The sequence below is a fragment of the Carettochelys insculpta genome, chromosome 2, assembly GCF_033958435.1.
Source record: "Carettochelys insculpta isolate YL-2023 chromosome 2, ASM3395843v1, whole genome shotgun sequence".
NCBI lineage: Eukaryota > Metazoa > Chordata > Testudines > Carettochelyidae > Carettochelys > Carettochelys insculpta.
Window position 1 is genome coordinate 214,384,339 of NC_134138.1, and position 16,946 is coordinate 214,401,284.

The 16,946-nt window shown below is 41.4% G+C and overlaps 1 protein-coding gene across 9 annotated transcripts in view; it reads right to left on the reverse strand.

The window, feature by feature from the left end:
- Window positions 1-16,946, reverse strand: part of CREB5 (cAMP responsive element binding protein 5) — a 373,995-nt gene that overhangs the window by 8,805 nt on the left and 348,244 nt on the right. For all 9 annotated transcript variants that reach the window (XM_074984562.1, XM_074984563.1, XM_074984564.1 and 6 more), the window contains one exon: window positions 3,159-3,482. In XM_074984562.1, coding sequence (XP_074840663.1) covers window positions 3,159-3,482 — 324 coding nt within the window. The remainder of the gene's footprint in view (window positions 1-3,158; window positions 3,483-16,946) is intronic.

Sequence of the window (16,946 nt, forward strand, 5' to 3'; positions counted from 1 at the left end):
TTCCCCCTTTGGTAATTAAAATGATTTAAGTTGTGACAAAGAAAGCGCCTGACTGAAGAATGAAATATGAGGCTTCTCATAGTGACATTTAATTAATCAAAGGAAAAGACTGTGGAAAACTTAGGATTCTTTTCATGCCGTGTAGAGTTTTAGGACATCTCTGTTTCACACGTTCCTTAATGTATGTCCAAATCTCATACACATGTTTGGAGAGGCCAGGTGTAGTGGTATTATAGAAAACCCTTAAAATCATTGACTGGGATTGTCAAAGGCACCTGAGGCTCTTAGATGGCTGGCTCCTATCAAAATTGAAGGGGAATACAGTTCCTAACATCTGTACTTACCTTTGAAAATTCCAGCCTTAATTTTGCTGCAGCTTCAATGTGGAATATAGGACTCAAAGCTTGGACTGTTACATGAGAACTAATCTTGGTATTCTGGCTAATGGGCAAATCCTGAAAGGTGTGTCTGGTGACTATAGGGGTGGGAGCACTCAGCAATTTGTAGAAATGAGCCCTAAATTTCATCTTGAGTAATTCAAATCTGCCAGACACCCAGGGGCAATTAAAAGCATGCCATGGTCTTGCAAAAAATTACTGTTGGAGGAAAGTTTCCCTCTGATTGTCATTGACAGAAATCAGCAAACATGATTATTCTATTTTCCAGTTTGTTTATTTGATGCATTGATGATACTTTGTGTATAGGGAGTTTCAATTTGTCCTTTATAACTTATGGGGTTAATTCCTCAGTTCTTGAAAAAAAAAAAAAAAACCCTGTAAAAAGAAACATGAGTAGAAAAGTCCCAATGAAAAAAATTCATTTAAAGATTTTTTTTTAAAAAATTGCCAGAATTATACTATTTACAGAATGTTTATTAAAAGCTGATTTTCAGTCTCTTCTTATGCATGTTGCTATTGAGTCTTAACTAGTCTCCAGTGTTAGCACCACTGGTGGAGCTGCATCAACAATGAATTAGGATAAGGCTACACTACCTGGCAGAGCAAACTGGTCAGGGATGATCTTCTGGGGTTTGATGTTGCGCGCCTAATAGGGACGTGCAACATCAAACTATTGGGGTCAACGTCAACCCCTGTACTCCTCAATCTTGCGAGAAGAAAGGGAGGTTGATGGGCAAGCTTCTTTCATCGACCTCCCTCTGTGAGCATGACCAGATAAGTCGATTGCAGATATGTTGATCTCATCTATGCAGTTGCTGTAGCTGGAATTGCATATCTACGATCAACTTTAAGGTCTAGTGTATACCTGGCCTTAGATTGCTAGTTTAGGTGCAGTAACTGGAGTTACTAGTATTGTGATAGTAAAGTTTGGGACTTCCTGTAGCTTGCAGTGTGCCTAACTGGCTAAAGCAGGTTATCGTTGAGCAATACCAGCTGCTCCCCATTCGGTGGGGCTGACCTTGCTACCTCCCTAGCAACATGTCTGAAATGTAGGGGCCTCAGAGATCGCTTTTAATGTCAACATAAAATCAAAGGTCTTTCACTTTTTCATATACACCACCTTTTGAAACTTCAAAGATCGGTTATTTATGTTTCTGGACACCAAATGTTTTCTTTTGCCTATTACCCTCTCTGTTTCCATCCAGCATAAAAAGCTTTTCTGTGTCTCAGTTCTGTCAGTCAGGTCTGCTGCACAGACATAGCTACAGAACTTTTTTGTAGGATGATTTTATTCTGAATAAAATCTGGATAGCTTAATTTTCAGTAAGAAGAGCTCATTAGTTGGATATCAAGAGCCAGTTAACAGAACATCTTCCTTCCATCTCTGATAGATATTAATTAGAAAGGCACAGTTGCATCACTGATAATATCACATGGGATAATTAATTGAATCTCTCCAGACAGATCACAACCCTGAAAGTCTATTAGGCCTTATCCTGATAATTGTCTAAGCATTATTCTCCAAGCAGGACTCCTCTCTTCCCTATGTGTTGCATGCCCCATTAGGACTCATTCATTTTTAAGGGCTGATTTTTATGTATCCTAAGCAACACAGTGGTAGATTGAGAAAAGGAACAAAAATAAAATGCAAATGATCCTGCTGTGCTTAAGCTGTCACTGTGGCAAGTTTGACTGAATGAAATTTCAGTGTGAAAAATATAACAATACTCACATCATTTTTGTAATACCTGCGGCAAAGCACCTACTACAAAGCAAAGCATCTATCATTCAGAAAGGGACACACTAAATGACTATTTCTACCTTGATCCTTGATCCAATACCTGGCCCTCTATCCTTTGCAACTTACACAAGATTATTACACATTCATCCATTTGAACAAACCATAATTCATTAGGTCCATGTTTGTCCTAAAATGCCTGTTGAAAAGCATGAAATTAATTCTGATGTTACACAAGGGCATAGTGTAGCATAATAGGAGTTATGACAAGGGGGCAGGCAGTGCCGGCAGCTCAGATCGTGCCTTTCTTTGAAAGGAGGCATGGAACTGAAGAATCAGGCTCCGCAGAAACAGGAAGTTAATAATTAGTAAAATGCGCCATAAAAATTAATGTGTCTGCTGAAGCAATCTGACCCTCAAAGAGGCCAATACAGAGTGATTATGGATGGGTTTAGAAAGTAATAACCCTGTATTTATTGCTTGCACAACCCTTCTTTTATCCCTGTTAATGCCCCCTTCAGAAAAAGCATCATTGCTGTTGTGTCTCAGGAGGAGACCTTTATGTTGTCAAGGGAAACAGCTGATCTACAGATCCTACTTAGTCTCCAGCCAGTGATTCTGCAGACCCCCTCCTTACGACTTGTTGCTGCATGTTTTAAAATGCAGTGTAGATGTATCCTTAGTGTGCCAAGCCACATAGGGTGCCAAACTGCATAACACACCAACAGCATAAATGTACAACTGGCAAGTTGCAGAGATTGCGGCTTGAACAACCTCTGGGGATTTTTTTGTAGTAAATTAGATATTTGCAATATTTTCTTTTCTTTGTTTCTAAGGAAGTTTTGATCTGGGATTTTTGACTTCAAGCTTTCTGAGGAAGGTTGTGACCTAGCAGCTAACAATACAGTAAAACTATTAGCAGTGAGCAGACTTGCCTTTGAAAAGTCATGCAGGTATAATCATTGTTTTAAGTCTGTAAGCAGTTTCACAACAGAGAATGACAACCTATGAAGCAGATCTACCTGTGCTTGTCCGCCTGAGTGCAGGGGCGGGTGCGGCGAGGTCTGGTGGTGTGCTGGGTGTGTGTGAAGGTGCGAGTGGGAGTGATGGTGTGGATGGTTCTGCTGGTGATGGGGCGGAGGATGAGTATGGTGTGCTGGATGCTGGTGCTGATGTGGATATGGGTGATGAGGCGGCAGCGTCTGGTGCTGATGTGGATGTGAATGCATATGATGATGTGGCGTCTGGTCCTGTCGGGAACTCATCATTTCCATCATATGGCCCATGGTGTTCATATTTCCATTTGACATGGCTGCAGGATGATGAGTCAATGCTGCCTTCAGCCTCTGAAACAGAAGAAAAATGAGGGGGTTGGGGGAGTAGAGAATTTGAAATCAATAATATAAAACACTGGCTAGCCAGCACTTTCATAAATCGTATTCACACCTAACAAATGTGCCCACTCCATATTTGTCAGCAGATTCTGAAGCTGAACTGCAGTGTGAATTGTTCTAAATGGCATAATTTTCAAAGTCAAAAATGGAGAAACCTAATGTGCTAATAAACATTTTTTTTAAGTTGCAAAATCTGTGGCTATTACTCTGATGTGAAGTGCAGCAGAGTACATTATTTTGTTTTCTTTCCATAGTTCCCTCTCCCACAAACTTTTATTTGAGACAGCAAATCAAGAGAGACTGCGAGAAACCTGACACGCAGCTGGTTTCAGTCAGTAAGGGTCATTTCCACTTGGTGTGTGCATTTTACAAGCTCCTTGTACACGTTTTCCAGTGGGAGGGTGGGCCAGCTGCCCTGGATCTGGATCCTGGTAAGAAACCAGCTATCCACCTCATCCTGCCCCAGTGCAGCAACTGCACATTGTCCAGCCTCTGCATCCTTTTAATTTCACACACCCAGCCACATGCCGCAGGACAATTTATTTTTCATTAAAGAGACGCTGCTGCCAATTAGAAACATTTGGGGAACTATAAACATTTTTCCTTGTCTTCAGCAAGATCAACTATTTGTGTTGTAGAGTGCTGAAAAAATCCTGAAGAATTGAGTAAACTCTTATGCATTGTGTGTGTCTTAGGGCGGTGGGGCGCTAAGGGAAGAGGGAGACTTCAGTTTTGTTATTTGTTTGGGTCTGGTTCATTCAAACTGCTGGTTCATTGTCATGTAGAATACAATGTGATGGCACCATACTTAGCTATTTTCTAAAGCATTACAAGGCAAATGGACTCAAACAAAGATACAATAAAATATGCAACTGTGTTCTCATACATATCAGCAGACGTTATGCCACTGACTTTAAAAGGAGTGCCTGGTACTCAGCAATTCTAAAAATTGGGCTAAGAAATAACTTAAGTCAGTACTCAGAGCTCTGTTTTGTTTTTGTTTTTTTCCTGGAAGTAGGCAGCACTCCCATTTCTGAAGATCCCCACACTGCTTCCTTACTTTATATGCCACCTCTAGATGCCTTAGCTCAAAGCAACCAGCCACCTAGCTAAAAACAACTGCAAGACATTTCTTTAAGAGACCCTCATTGTAGATCATTAGTTAACCAAAGGGACCACTCGTAAGCATAGAATCATAGAACATGAGAACTGAAGGAATCTTGAAAGGTCATTGAGTCCAGTGCCCTGCCCTCATGGTGGGACCAAGCACCATCTCAGCCATCCCTGATAGATGTCTCTCTAACCTGCTCTTAAATATCTCCAGTGATGGAGATTCCACAACCTCTCTAGGCAATTTATTCCAGTGTTTGCCCATCCTGACAGTTAGGAAGATTTTCCTAATGCCCAACCTAAACCCCCCTTGTTGCAGTTTAAGCCCATTGCTCCTTGTCCTATCCTCAGAAGCCAAGGAAAACAATTTATCTCCCTCCTTCTTGTAACACTCTTTTAGGTACTCAAAAAAACACTATCATGTCTCCTCTCAGTCTTCTCATTTGTAAACTAAACAAGCCCAGTTCTTTCAGTCTTCCCTCATAGCTCATGTTCTCTAGACCTTTAATCATCTTTAATCATTCTTGTTGCTCTTTTCTGGACCTTCTCTAAATATTTCTTGAAACGTGGTGCCCAGAACTGGACACAATACTCCAGCTGAGTCTGAAGCAACTCTGAGTAGAGTGGAAGAATGACTTCTCGTGTCATGCTCACAACACTCCTGTTAATACATTCCAGAGTTGGAGTACAGACTAACATGGCTACCTCTCTTTTACTATCTAGAATCATGTTTGCTTTTTTTGTAACAGCATCACACTGTTAACTCTCATTTAGCTTGGGGTCCATGATTACCCCTAAATCCCGTTTCAGAGTACTCCTTCCTAGACAGTTGCTTCCCATTCTATATGTGTGAGCAAACTTGCTCCCTAACATAAATGTGTAGAAAGGGCCTAAGATGAGGAATTGGAAATAAAATAGGTTTCCTGCATGCATCAGCAATTTGTCTGTCAGTTTTCCTCCTTCTTTTTTGTATTTTGACATTTTGTCTTCCAAATCTCAACATCTATAATTTAACAGTATAAAAAAAATAAGACATGTTTTCCCACCAGAAATTTTCCCCCAACATCTCTGCTGGAAAAGCAATTGATGTTTTTCAGTGTTTTTAGAAGAAACATAAAGGGTATGTCTATACTAGCCCCTTCCTTTTGGAAGGGGCATGGTAATGAGTGAGTCAGGAAGATGCTAATGAGGCGCTTCCGTGAATATGCAGTGCCTCATTAGCATAATGGAGGCTGCATGTGATTTGAAGGTGCCACTTTCAAATTGCATGCTGCCCATGTAGATGGGAGCCTTTGAAAGCACACCCTGGACTTCAAAAGCCCCTTGTTCCTAAAACCAAATAGGAAGAAGGGGCTTTCGAAGTCTGAGGGGTCCTGTCAAAAGGCCCTCTCTCTATACTAGTGGTGTGTGATTTGAAAGCAGCACTTTCGAATCATGCGTGGCTGCCATTATGCTAATGAGGAGCTGCATATTTATGACAGCACCTCATTAGCATCTTTCCAGCTTGCTCATTACCATGCCCCTTCCAGAAGGATGGGAGTAATGTAGAAGCAGCCAAAGTGAAAAAATGAATTTTTTTTCTGATCACTAAGCTTTTAAAAACGAATCATAATTTGCCATTAAACATTGCAAGTTGGAATAAGAAAACAACTTGAACCATGGACTGAAAGCAGAATAAGTGAAAATATTTGTGTCCTTCTAAAGCTATCTTTGTTGAAAAGAAATTTAAATAAATTGTTTTATCATCCCTAAGCTTTTTTCACTGCATGAAATAATACTGTACTGTTTTATTCATCTTTCATTTTTTCTCTAGCTCCTATCACAACAGTACTCCAGGTTAGGTCAGGGAGGAAGCAATAAGGAGAGGAGTATTGATGTTTTTCTAATTCTAATTCAGTTTGTGCTACTGCACTTATATATCAGGCGATCTGTTTCTTTTCCCTGCATTGTGCTTGTGCCTAAATCTCATTAAAATCAGTGAAAAAACATGACCAGTTATATATATAATTAATGGCTGCAATGTCCTTTACCAGAGACTGTAACATGACCTTACAAATAGATGGAATGTGATTGTAAAGGTATTTCCTAGCTCTAACTACTATGTCCTACTTGCTAAAATATGATGTATTACAAGCACTAGAAAAAAACAGGAAAAAAATTATATGCTGGCCTTCCTGATATCTATATCTATAGTTATGTAGCACCAATCTGCAGAATGAAAGCCTGACTCCTTTGAAGTCAATGGAAAAATTCCCATTGACTTTAATGGTGTGAGAATTTAACCCGTAACGTTTCTTGATAAGCACGACATCTCCATATACCAATAACCACCTAAGCAATCACTGTATGGTCATAGACAAGATTACCTTAGCCAACAGTATTGCAATGGAGAAGCAGAGATCAGAATTTGGCATGGGGTACTTTAAAGTGTTACAATGGATTTTCCTCCTTGCCTCATGCAATGATTCTGATGGGGAAACATGAAAACAAATTTCATTCATTTCTTGTATGTTTACAAATATTTCTTACCGTAGGTACCAGAAATCACTTCTTGCAAATCTACATGCCACTTACCTTTCTAAAAGCAAATTAGTGGTGATTCATCTCTATCCAGTCAATGACCACATTTCAGAGATTACTTGAACTCAAAACATTGAGAGCCTGATCCTGCATTCGTTGGGCATTTAAAATCCTGCTGACTTCAGGAGATGTTTGAGGAGTACAAAATATGCAGGATTTAACCCCAAATCACACAGTCATAAAGTTAAGTTGCGCATCTTCTAATTGGGTGACCTTAAGCAATTGGGTGTCTCAGTTTGTCTGTCTATGAAAGGGGAATAAGGATACTAACTGTGATGGGCTGAATCACAGAATCTCCCGTGGGGTTGTTCCTCGATGTTCAGATCACGTCACTGATGCCAGCCTTCTTGCCCTTTGGGCTCCCCATCACCCTGTTCTGCTGGGTCAGGTTTTCTGGTCTCCCTCAGATAAGGCACAGAGTTGGGATTACTGCCCTACTGCACAGCAACATAGACATTGAAGCACTTCAGCTCCATGAGGACTCAGAAATAAGGGACCCCCAAAAGGCACCAAACCCCTGAATAAATCTGTCTAATACTCTGTATAAAAGTTTTACATGGGGAAAACTTGTGAGGTCCATCCACTTTGTCAATGAAAGAGATACGCACAGTGGTTGTTCCCTCTTCCCCCAGATAATAAGTATTTATAGTGGGTTTGATAATGAACAAAAAAGTGTTTTTATTAAGTACAAACAATAGGATTTAAGTGGTTGCAAGTGAAAACAGTCAGATCAACGTAAGTTACTGAATTAAAATGAACAAAAAAACACTACCTAATTCTAATCCACTAGACACTTGTTATGTACAAATGTTTACCTTAAACAGCTGTTCATAGGTAAAAATACCAAGTTAGAGTTGACCTGTACTCTGGCCTGGTTTTACAACTTCTTTAAAGTTCTTTGTATCCTCTTAGGGTGGGCCAGGTAGTTTCAAAGGCCAGCTGAAGACAAAAGGTTGATGGCTTCCTATTTGAATTGTATTTAGCTACATGATCACAAGAGTGAGAAGCAGGACATGCTAGCAGCAAATAATATCACATAATATAACAGAGACTAACTCTTTTATCCCTGTGTTGATCCTTGAGTGAGATAGTATATCTAGGATCAGGCATTAGGTAGTTTAATGCATGATATATTTAGATATGCATTGCTTGATCATGCAATGAATATCATGCAAAACAAGTAGAGACTGGGAGTTTCATCTCAGTGAGGAATAGGGGCTGCAGGATGTGTCCCAGTCAGAGCAGACGTGAATTAAAACCTCGCTTCAGACAATGCTTTAACTTTTGTGAGAGGGTGTTTCAAAATCTGAGCCCAAAAGTGGATCTGAATGTCATGGTCAGGGTTTCATAACTCTATTAAAAAATGGCACCGACACCTCAGGTCCCCTGAAGCAGGCACAGGGAATAGAAATTTGGATTCTGATCCCAGTTTTGTTGTTTAGATCGCTGACTAGTGCTCTATGAAATGCCTATTCACAACTCTGGATGTAACAATGGTGGGACATGGATTGCAGAAATCCACCCCATGGGAGGAAGAGAGGTTGTAACAGTGTCAAGCAGTCACCCACACTGTTCTGGAGAACCACCAGCCCTGCCCCCAAATTTGGGGTCTATGCCACTTCTGTGTCCCCTCAGCAGCCTCCATTGGCTGAGCTTTAAAAATGAGCTCCTGACAGAGATTAAACCAAGGGAGGGGGACGAAGGAAACTCCCCATCCTCTGCTAGGGGTGAACCCCAAAAAAGTAAATGATGGATTTGTTTTCCTCTGATGTACAGATAAGGAAAGGGATGTATCCTACTGGACTGATTTCAGAAGTGCTGAGCATCCATTATTCTAATGGAAGTCCATGGGAGTTCAGTTGTGAGCATTATGAAAATAATCAACCCATGTATGTTCATATAACACACACAAAAGAACTGCATTTTGTCCCATGCCCATCATCATGGTATCTGAGCAACTTCATCATGGTATCTTTCCACTCCAAAACAGAAGCTGAAAATATTCTAGTCCCTTGGTGAATTCTCAAACCAAACAGCACTAACCCACGGAAAGAATGACTCTGTGACTGCTCAGTAGAAGATGACAACTATATATTTCCCACTGCATAATTCCTAACAACACTAATCATATTTAGTCATCCTTATTCAGGAGATTGAATACCCATGTATGTCAGACAAGTTTTTCTTTTGCTGCTGTAATTTTGGATTAAACACATTTTAAAGGTGCCCTGGGAATCTCAAAATTTGATGTATGTACATTTTAAAAATGCATTTTATTGTTTTATTTCCAAATATGACCGTATTCAAGGGTGCACATGTGCATACACAAACTCACAAACACTGCTTTCTACACAGCATACAATCAGATCCTTAATTTTGTTTCAAGATTATACCAATGAATATCTGACATGAAAAACCACGGCTGTGGCTGCTTACAGGCATTAAAGATCCTATTGCACTATTTCAAAGAGTATTGATGTTTGTTAGCCTAGCATCCTGATTAATTAAAAGAGAACAAAACAACTGGGAATTAGATTGAGCCTACCTAATAGTTTCAGGTGAAGTATTTTTCATTTCTATAACTAAGTGGCTGCTAAATATATTGTATTGTTTGGACAGTACTTAAGAGATTTTTTTCTGGAGAAACAACACTATCATAAACTAAAAGTGACACTATTCTTTTAGGATTATTTCATGTTTTTAAGGAAAAGACTGAAGTCCAGTATGAATAAAGTACTATAACTGCATTTAAGCAGATGGCTTTCAATTACTCGCTTCTGATAGGAAATCCTGTCATGGGACTATGTATAATATTCTTGTTTTCTCTAAATACCCAAATGCACAATCCATGGGATGTAAATATGGACAGTATTGTGTAACAACCTTAAATTAAGCAAGTTTATTTTTGGAAATGTAGCCGTTTCTTAAACAAATATGCCAATGTGGATAGTTACTCATGTGGATAGGTATCTGGATCAATATGTATTGTCCCCTCCATGGCTCCATGCAAAGACCAATGTCTCCCATGTCCTCCTTAACAGCTTTTCTTCCCACAGAACTTCACACCTTCTTTGTGCCCTGGTACATCTCCCCACTACGCCACACCAGATCGCTCCCATGTCTCTCACCACCTCACGCCACAAATTCCTGATCCCTTCATACCAGGGGCTTTGGTACAGTGCCCCTCGTCTACCCCAACCCCTGTGCACAGCCTCATATCTGCACCTTCAAGCCAGTCCTCATCCATAAACAAGCTTCTCCCTACAGAAACTTATCAGTGCAGGGGACTGACTAGATGACCGGCTGAGGTCCCTACAGTTGTATGATTCTGCTGTTCTCAAAGAAATAGTGCGTACACAAGGCTTCGTGATCCAGCTCAGGATCAGCTTCTGGTTTAATATCACAGCACTTAGATGTATGTGGACTGAAAACAGGGAGAAGTTTATCACAGATTCAAGCGACAGTGAATAAGAACATTGGAAACTAAGGGTAATATGCACATCCCAGAGCATGGGAATCTCCAGGCCCTAGTCCCCACTTGCAGTCAAATGTGACTCTCTTACAGCAGGTACAGTGGAAGGTTTATTAGGTGACAGGGAAACAGCATAGAAGAGACTTGTCAGCACAGACATCAGAAGCAGTCAGCACAATCCAATCTTGTGGGCAAGGGTGCCCAGAGGGTGTCCCTGAGCAGGGGCCCTAGCCTGCCTTTCTCCATCTCCAGCCAGCCAAGACTGCTCCACTCCCCACCTGCCTGGGTCAAATTTATATCTGCCAGGCCCCATCTACTTTTCTTCTGTTCTTCTGGGGAAAAGGTGGCACCTGGCTGCCTAGGTTACAAAGGCCATGGAGAGCTACTGCGCATGCATGAAAAGTCATCACATTGCAACTCGCATCACCAACTATTCAGTGATGCTGTGCGTAGAGAACTGAGGCACCTGCATGGCATTGATACAGGACAGCAGGAAACACATGCAATATAACAAGGACAATCAAATCCCCATTTTGTCACAGCAAAGCAAAATCATATCATTTTCTAGAGTGTAAACTTGACTAACAAGTTAAACTTGTTTAAAGAAGCACTTATTTCACCTGAATTTCTCTACAGAGCTTTCAGCCAAAGTTGTCTGAGATTCCTATAACCATCATGCCAGTTGGCATTGGGGGTTCTGGGGTCATAAATGTACTTTAAGAAATGCAAAGAATGAGACATGAGAGATAAATGCAAATATTTTATAATACTTATATCAGAATTTTTCTCCCACAATAACCATATTGTCAAAAGTAGAAATGTTCTTTTTTTGCCATTAGGAATAAAATGAGCGATATACACTATATATTTGTATATCAGTTATATTCTCTTTCAAAACCATACAGCAGGGTTAAGCTAAGAATAAAGTAACCTGTTTAAATTGAAATCCAAATTTACATGGCTTGGTTTGTCATTATAAATCCAGATCTATCTTCAATTGGGGAAAAATGTATCTGCTGACCCATTCTAAACTTATTCATACTAAGGGTATGTCTACACAGCAGCCTTAATTTACAATAAGCTATTTCAGAAGAGCTTATTTTGAAATAACACTACTACACTTTGGCTACATCTACACTACAGAGATCTTTTGAAAGAAGACCTTCTGGAAAGACTACTCCTCATTCGAAAGAGTGTGTCCACACACAAAAATGTGAATCAAAAGAGCAATCTGCTCTTTCAAAAGAGAGTGACCACACAGTGCCTGCTCTGTCAAAAGAACAGACCAGGGATCGAAAAATCATGGCCCATGAAGACAGCTCTTTTGAAAAAAGGGCCTGTGGAGCATCTACACATTTTTTTTCAAAAGGGGGTGCTCTTCCTGAAATGGGAAAGGAAGAGTGACTTTGAAAGGAGTGCTGATTTCTTTGATTTACTTTCAAAAGAACGGTTTTCGTGTGTAGACGTTCTGCTGGATCTTTTGAAAGACATCAGCTCATGGGAATAAGGGGACTTCGAAGTAGGCGGGGTCCTTTAGAAAAGGAGCCCCGTCTGGACGAGACGTGCGGCGGCAAGCCGCGTCAATTTCGAAGCGCCGCGACCGCCCACATGCTAATGAAGCGCTGAATATGCATTTCAGCGCTTCATTAGTAAACTTCGAAATGGCCATTTCGAAGTTTGGGGCTCATGTAGACATGGCCAAAGGCTGTGGCCACACTAGCCCCATCCTTTCAGAAGGGCAAGGTCATGAGGCTACTGAGGTGCTTCCATGAATATGCAGCGCATCATTAGTACAAAGATAGCTGCGCGTGATTCGAAAGTGCTGCTTTCAAAACACAGGCTGCCCGTGTAGCCAGGGCCTTTTGAAAGGACCCTCTGATTTCGAAATCCCCTTCTTTCCAAACCCAAATGGGAAGAAGGGGCTTTTGAAATCAGGGGGTCCTTTCAAAAGGCCCCTGTCTACACGGGCAGCGTGCGTTCCAAATGCAGCACTTTTGAATAGCGCGCGGCCACCATTATACTAATGAGGCACTGCATATTCATGGCAGCGCCTCATTAGCATCTGCCAGAATCCCTCATTACCATGCCCCTTCCAAAAGCAGGGGGCTAGTGTGGCCACACCCTAACAGTGTTTAAAAGCACTTCAGCACCCTTGATGATGCAACATTTGTCTGCACTTTTAAATGACACAGTGGCTAGATAAACCATGTTTAAAATCACACCTGTCTGTTCATGCAACACAGGGGAGAAACAGCTCTAAGCAATTAAGGCCAAATTTGTAGGCAGAGGTACTGTGTACAGACAAGAGGTTATAAGGAGCCTTCCCCTGTGCAATCACTACAAAGGGGTTAGCAGAACTGCAGTCCCATATATTCTGGCAAGCACAGGGACTGCTCTCTCCCTGCTTCCTGCAGTGCCCCAGTAAAAGTGGGGAGGAAGTGGAATCATGGCTCTTTTTCCCCTACCATGTATGGGCCAGCAGCACCTGCCAAATTTATGTGAAACTGTATCATATCCCCCATGCAGGAGTGTAGTGGTGCATGGCAACTGCCTCCAGCTGTTCACTGTCTCTTACTATGGGTTATGCTAGATGGCACAATGTAGCCTTTAGAAATGCACTGTGGGGACTCGATTTCCCCTCCACCTTCATTGACTTTGAAGGGGCTTGTAGACCTTGACAATGTTCTTTGAAAGCGGGTGGGAGGAACCATTTGTAAAGATCTGTTTTCATGCTTAATGCATCTTCTCGTCTACACTCAGCTTCTGCATTAGCCATCAGTGTTAGTCTTTCTTTGGTACTGGGGGTGATTCATCTGACACATGCACCAGAAAAAGTCACATTCTCATGAAGCTGGAGGCCCCCTATTTCAAAATAGTCCCTATTCTGAAATATCTGTTTTGGAGTAGGTACTATTCCTCATGGACTGAGGTCTACCAAACTCAAAATAAGCCTTCCGCTATTTCAAAATGCATTCAAAATAGTGGCTTTGCTGCTTAGACACACCCTAACTGTGGCACTTATAAAACACCTGCTCACAGAATAAAAGAACACTAGAACTGGAGGAAAACTTGAGAGGTCATAGAGTACAGTTCCCTGCCCTCATGGCAGAATCAAGCACTGTCTAGACCATCTCTGACAGATGTCTATCTAACCTGCTCTTAAATATCTCCAGTGATGGAGATTCCACAACCTCCCTAGGCAATTTATTCCAGTGTTTACCACCCTGACAGTTAGAAAGTTTTTCCTAATGTCCAATCTAAGCCTCCCTTGCTGCAATTTAAGCCCACTGCTCCTTGTCCTATCCTCAGAAGCCAAGAAGAACATTTTCCCCCTCCTTCTTGTAACCCTCTTTGAGGTACTTGAAAACTGCTATCATGTCTCATCTCAGTCTTCCCTTTTCTAAACTAAACAAGCCCAGTTCTTCAGTCTTCCCTCATAACTCATGTTCTCTAGACCTTTGATCATCTTTAATCAGGGTAAATGTAAAGTAATGCACATTGGAAAAAATAACCCCCACTATACATACAATATGATGTGGGCTAACTTACCTACAATTAATCAGGAAAGAGAGCTTGGAGTCATCATGGATAGTTTTCTGAAAACAATCACACAGTGTGCAGGGACAGTCAAAAAAGCAAACAGGATGTTAGAAATCATTTAAAAAAGGGATAGAGAATAAGATGGACAATATCTTATTGCCCATATATAAAACCATGGTACGCCCACATCTTGAATACTGCATACAGATGTAGTCACCTCATCTCAAAAAAGATATATTGGCGTTAGAAAAGGTTCAGAAAAGGGCAACTAAAATGATTAGGGGTTTGGAACATGTCCCATATGAAGAGAGATTAAAGAGACTAGGACTTTTTCGGGGGGGATATGATAGAGGTATATAAAATTATGGGTGTATCTACACTGGGAACTAACTTTGAAGTTAACTTCGAAGTTACGCACTATATCAAAGTAGCCAGCAGAGAGTCTACACACATTTTTCCCTTACTTTGAAGTTAACTTCGAAGTAGGGAGCCCAGTTTTGAAGTCCTTACTCCATTCCCGGGAATGGAGTAGTGCCATATTTCGAAGTAGGGGGTGTGTAGACTCTCACTTCAAAGTTGCTTACTTCGAAGTTGTACTTTGAAGTGAGCAACTTTGAAGTTATTTTTGTAGTGTAGACACAGCCCTAGTATGAGTGGTATGGAGAAAGTGAAGAATGAAAAATTATGTACTTGTTCCCATAATATAAGAACTAGGGGTCACCTAGTGAAATTAATGGGTAGCAGATGTAAAACAAATAAAAGGAAATTCTTCTTCACACAGTGCACAGTCAAAATGTGGAACTCCTTGCCAGAGGAGGCTGTGAAGGCTAGGACTATAACAGGGTTTAAAAAAGAGCTAGGTAAATTCATGGAGATTAGGTCCTTTAATGGCTATTGGCCAGGATGGGTAAGGAATCGTGCCCCTTGCCTCTGTCTGTCAGAAGCTAGAGATGAATGGCAGGAGAGAGGTCGTTACCTGTTTGGTTCTCTCCCTCTGGAGCACCTGGTATTTGCCACTGTCGTCAGACAGGATACTGGGCTAGATGGACCTTTGGTCTGACCCCGTATGACTGTTCATAAGTTCTTAGGTTCTCTGGACCTTCACCAGTTTCTCCACATCTTTCCTGAAATATGTTCCCAGAACTGGACACAACACTCTGATGGAAGCCTAAGCAGCGCTGAGTAGAGTGGAAGAATGATTTCTCATGTCTTGCTCACAACATTCCTCTTAATGCATCCCAGAATCATGTTTGCTTTTTTTTGCAACAGCATGACACTGTTGACTCATGTTTAGCTTGTGGTCCACTATGACCCTAGGGCCCTTTCTGCAGTACTCTTTCCTAGATAGTCGCTTCCCATTCCACTGCAGAGGGGGCTGCTTTTCAGATGCAGGTGAGGTTACCTCCTACTGTATATATGGAAGACACTTAACCTCTGCTTCTCTGTTTCCCCACCTGTAATACGGGGATCAAGATGCTTATCCACTTTTTTGTGAAGTGCTTTGAATTGTGTGGAAGAAAAGCCATACTGAAGTGCTAATGAGTAGTTATAGAAGTCATTACTCAACAGACTTTACACGCTAAGTGACAAATAGGGCCACATAGGCATAGCTGTGTAATGGGGTGGGACAGGGAGCGTGTGCAAGGCACAATCATTTCCTCACGTACGAGGTGTGCAGGGAAAATGGACAGGGATCGTGCAACCTGTCTTTAACCTGTGGCTTGGTGTGAATTTATCTGGATCCAAATGCATCTGAATCCAAATTTCCCTACAGTTTAGGAGTATCTAGATAGAGGATTTCCCTTCGGGCAGCTGTTAGAGAGAGAAGTGTTGACACAGAAAGCTTGCAGAATGTGGAAAAGGTTTCTGGGGGGGAGGGGAGGGTTTGTCTTTACACCACCTTGTACCATTAGCTAGGGAAATGGATAGCGAGGCCTTTGTCTCTGTTCTCATGCTATGTGAATTGATATCAGAGCAGCCTGAAAGCTGTTTGGCATGAACAAAGAGAGAACTAGAGAAAGCAGACACTGTAGTATTAATCTGGTGAACCACATCATGCATGCCACATTTTGGGCAACTATCTCGTGTGCTTAAACCGCAGCAGGCTCAGCTCTGAACCCACCCTGCCAGTGGAGCAGACAATCTCTCTTTCCCACAGCAGAGCATGGAATGTTAGCATCCTACCACAGTCTAGAAGCTTAATGACCCATTATCAACCAGGCCAAATAAGTTCCTCTCTCACAACTACTTCTCCTTGGAAAGCTGCCAAAGCATAGAAGACAAGGAGAGGGGAGGGTGAAGCCAAACCATACCAGGGGCTTTGGTGGGAGGGAGGAAGGTTTAAGGCAGCTAATTTTTCCTTTTTTCCCTGTGGTTAAAGCAGCGACAGATAATTTATCACACATTTTGATGGTGCTCCAGCTGGCAGGAAAAAGAGCTATCTGTTTATTAATTCAATTAGCCTGCTTATTTATCAGTGGAGGGCTAAAAGGTGCAGTCACAGGCCACGCTGTGCCAGTTTCAGCCTGTCTGCAGCTGGATCTACAGGGAAACAGTAAGATGGAACATTCTCACCCCTGCAGCTCTGACTATGTGCATTGATCACTGCATTTATCCAAAGCTTTTTCATGTGAAAAAGGGGTGAAAATTAAAACAAAACTAATAAAATAAAATCAAATAAAAAACCAAAACCCCATGCATTTTTGATGAATGCT